The sequence below is a fragment of the Hipposideros armiger genome, unplaced genomic scaffold, assembly GCF_001890085.2.
Source record: "Hipposideros armiger isolate ML-2016 unplaced genomic scaffold, ASM189008v1 scaffold_35, whole genome shotgun sequence".
Lineage (NCBI taxonomy): Eukaryota > Metazoa > Chordata > Mammalia > Chiroptera > Hipposideridae > Hipposideros > Hipposideros armiger.
Genome location: NW_017731385.1, coordinates 4,726,257 through 4,729,816, shown reverse-complemented (window position 1 = coordinate 4,729,816; position 3,560 = coordinate 4,726,257). Strand labels below are relative to the sequence as shown.

The window sequence follows — 3,560 nt, the reverse complement described above, 5'->3', positions numbered from 1 at the left end:
TAGAAGGTCACAGGGAATATGCAGGGAGACAATAAGCAACAAGGGAGGTGGGACATGACTTAGCAGAGCTGAGGAAAGATGAAGAGGAAGAAAGTGGGACTCCATCACAGACACCTATCCACATGGAAGCAAAGGAGATGAGCACTGATTAAAGCACAGTAAGAGGCACAAAGGACAGGAGTAAGGAAAACGAGCAAAGCAAAATGGAAATGAACAAAGAATCACAAGGATAAGAGGTCCAATGGGTACTATGGGGAGGGGGGAAGGAAACCAAACATGAATAATGTAGTGGCTCTGAAAAAGAAAACCAGACAAATAGAAAAGTGTATTTTAGCGTCATCATAGAATATAGCCGTCTGTCCCAGGAAACACTGATACAAAACTATGAATAGTCTAAGTGTCATTAGACTTTGAAGGTAAGAATCTTTTGAGCATCTGATCCAAATTTCAGGCAATCTTTTATTAGGAAAACATCAGATTGGCCTCAGAGTTCTTCAACACTGATATTTAATGAAGCAACTCATAGAATAGCCTTGGAGAAAGAAAGCGTGAGCCCAGAATTTTATACCAGCCCAACTGACATTCTAGTACAAGGACAATTATCAGTGGGTTTTTACTGTATTTCAGAAAATATAATTCCCACAAGCCTATCTCAAAGAGAACAAACTTGAGGCAAGCAAGAAATTATTTGGAGAAACTGGCAAAAGACCTATAATGAACATTAAATAAATTTTTAGGACTTAGGCTAAAACAACTACAGGAATTAGAGAGCAAAATGAAATGTTATAAACTAATATAACGTAGGAATGATACAATAAAAGTTGAAGTGGGATGTAAGAAAGTGGAGTGCAGTGTAATTATGCTGATTTCCTCATCTTTTAATACCCAGGGATTAAAATATTTCACTTACAGCTGGTAAGTCACATAATAGGAGTATACTCATAAGTATAATTAAAGGTTTACAGGCAAACATCAGAATGAAAAACAAATAACAATTAGCTTAAGTGTCTTGGTGAAGGAAAGACAAAGCTAAGATAATGACCCACACACCATGTCATCTATAACAAATGTTATGACTACAGTTAAATTGCTCTGCGGTCTTTGGTTGTTTGGGAGAAAAACAATATGATGATCTCAGTAGATGCAAAAATAGCACTTGGGTCACTTCAACACCTCTTCATGATGAAAACTCCTTAGAAATGAGGACAACAGAGAACTTCCTTAAGCTGATAAATGATACCCATCACTTGCTCACAAACATCAAAGGGGAGAACTTTGGACGTGTTCCCATGACAAGCATGAGTAAGACGAGGATGCCATATTGATGCCATAATCTCATATTGATTCCTACTTGGTTTTGTAAGATCCACCCAGAATATTGGAAGGAGAAGGAGGAAAACAAGGCATAAAGATCAGAAGGAAACAGACAAAACTGTCCTACTGTCGGATGTCTCATTTAGCTATGTTGCTATCCAGGCACACTATACAAATTATTATAAATAATAAGAGTGTTAGAAAGGTAGCTAACTATAGGATATATCTTATAAGATCAATATACTTTCGATGATATCCTTTTATAACTTGAATTTTGTACCTTGGGCACATATCGCCTAGCAAAACTCTTACTTTAAAGTTGTTCTTCTTTTCAAACCATGTATCATATCCTATTCATGTAAAACGATGTGTGTATGTTTGTATGCATTAAGAGACGCTGAAAAGACTGGTCACCAAAATGCTACTTTCTTAGGGATCATTTTCTTAGTGCAATGGGGAATAGGTTGATTGGGGTTTCTCCTTTAGGTTGTTTGAATTATGTTGCACTATTTTTGTAATAAAAATAAAGCCATTTTTTGTTGTAAGAAAATAAGTAAAGAAACCCCTCAAAATAGATATTTTTAAAATCTCTACATAGTTGGGCCCAGAAATCTCTCATTTTTGAAGCTCTACTGCTGACTCTGATACCACATTGGGGAACCCCAGGGGTACAAGTCATAATCTAATCACCACCTAAATTGCTGAAACGAACTCCTATGGCCCTTGCATGAAACCCAAAGGAAAATCAGCACAAAATGATTACCAGCCTGCATTTCAGAATCAGCACAACATTGGGCTCATTTATTGATACAGTTGCCCAGCTGACCAGGCATCAGCCAGGTGCTGACTTCCATCATGGCCGCCTCCATCACTTCCTCCCCAAACCTGAACTAACCCCGTTGTGAGTATCCTGGGCACATTCAGGGGCAGAGCATGGCCTCTGCGGGCCTCCCCCTATGCTTGCAAATCCCCAAGAAAATGGCAGAAGTAGATACTGCGAGAGCTACAGATATGCCCAAAGAGCAGTGGAGGCAGGAAATGGTGCACAGTGTGTATGGCAGTTGTTTTGTCTAAGGACAAGTTGCTTAGCTCCTGCTGTCTTCCTATGGGTATCTGGGGAAAGTTCAGAGCACAGCAAAGAGCAAAGGCACCTCCAATAGATGAATGTGTCTGGGGCCTTACTACGCCCACACTCCCAGGGCGATGCTGGTCATGAAGCTTCCAGGCTGTCTTAGCATGCCAGGGCTGCTGTAACCAAGTACCGCCAACTGGATGGTGCAAACAACAGACACTTATCGTCTCACAGTTCTGGAAGCTAAAAGTCCAAGATCAAGTTGTCGGCAGGGTTGGTTCCCTCTGAAGGCTGTGAGGAAGGGTCTGTCCCAGGTCTCTGTCCCAGCGTCTGTGCTTTGCTGGCTTGGAGATGCCTCATCCCATCTCTGCTTCACGCTCTCATATTGCTCTACCCGTGTGCTGTCCAGGTCCGAATTTCCCCTTTTTGTAAGAGCACCAGTCATATTGGATGAGGGACCCACCCCACTCCAGTATGACCTCATCTTAACTAATTACACCTTCAATGGCCCTGTGGGTTAGGACTTCAACAAATGAATTTTGGGGGATACCATTCAGCTCACAACACAGCAAATGATGCTCTCTGTATTGTGGGAGGCCAAGAGAGTCTTACCATAAAAGAATGCTCCTTGTTTGTGGGCTATCTTGATTTTTCATAGCTGTACCAGCCCCGCAGTCTCTGCACTCACCATGGGGGGCCATGTGGTAGAGGGAACTTTGGTAGCAGATGCTGCATGGGGCTCTGGTTGAGGGTGGCGGTGTGGTTCACATGTATGTTATTTGTTACTACAGGTTATATCGAAGCTGCTATCATTCCCGCCGGAGCTCGGAGGATCCGTGTGGTGGAGGACAAACCCGCCCACAGTTTTCTGGGTAAAACAAAAAATGATTTGACTCACAATTTATGTTCTGAGAATTGATGTGGATGATGAGGCTGGCCATTCTGTTCAGTATCATTCTCCCAGACCCTTGGTTTTATGCTACTTTAGGTGGAATGATAGCGGGAATCAGAGTGGACCAAACATATTTGGCTACCATGCAGCCACCCCCAAGGTGGGGGAGGGGGATTGGTAGGAACTGCCAGCTCTGGACAGGAAGGAAGATGGCAGTAGAGTGAAGGAAGTTGTGAGGACTTGGGGTAGAGCACATCCCCCAAAGGAACCGCAGGAGAGCTC

The 3,560-nt window shown here is 42.5% G+C and overlaps 1 protein-coding gene across 1 annotated transcript in view; it reads left to right on the top strand.

Moving 5' to 3' along the window:
- The window catches only part of ADAMTS17 (ADAM metallopeptidase with thrombospondin type 1 motif 17), a gene marked incomplete at its 5' end in the record, with an annotated part of 284,197 nt that overhangs the window by 201,058 nt on the left and 79,579 nt on the right, over positions 1-3,560 (top strand). Inside the window, one exon of the mRNA XM_019637849.1 lies at positions 3,178-3,258. Within this exon, the coding sequence (XP_019493394.1) occupies positions 3,178-3,258 (81 nt within the window). The remainder of the gene's footprint in view (positions 1-3,177; positions 3,259-3,560) is intronic.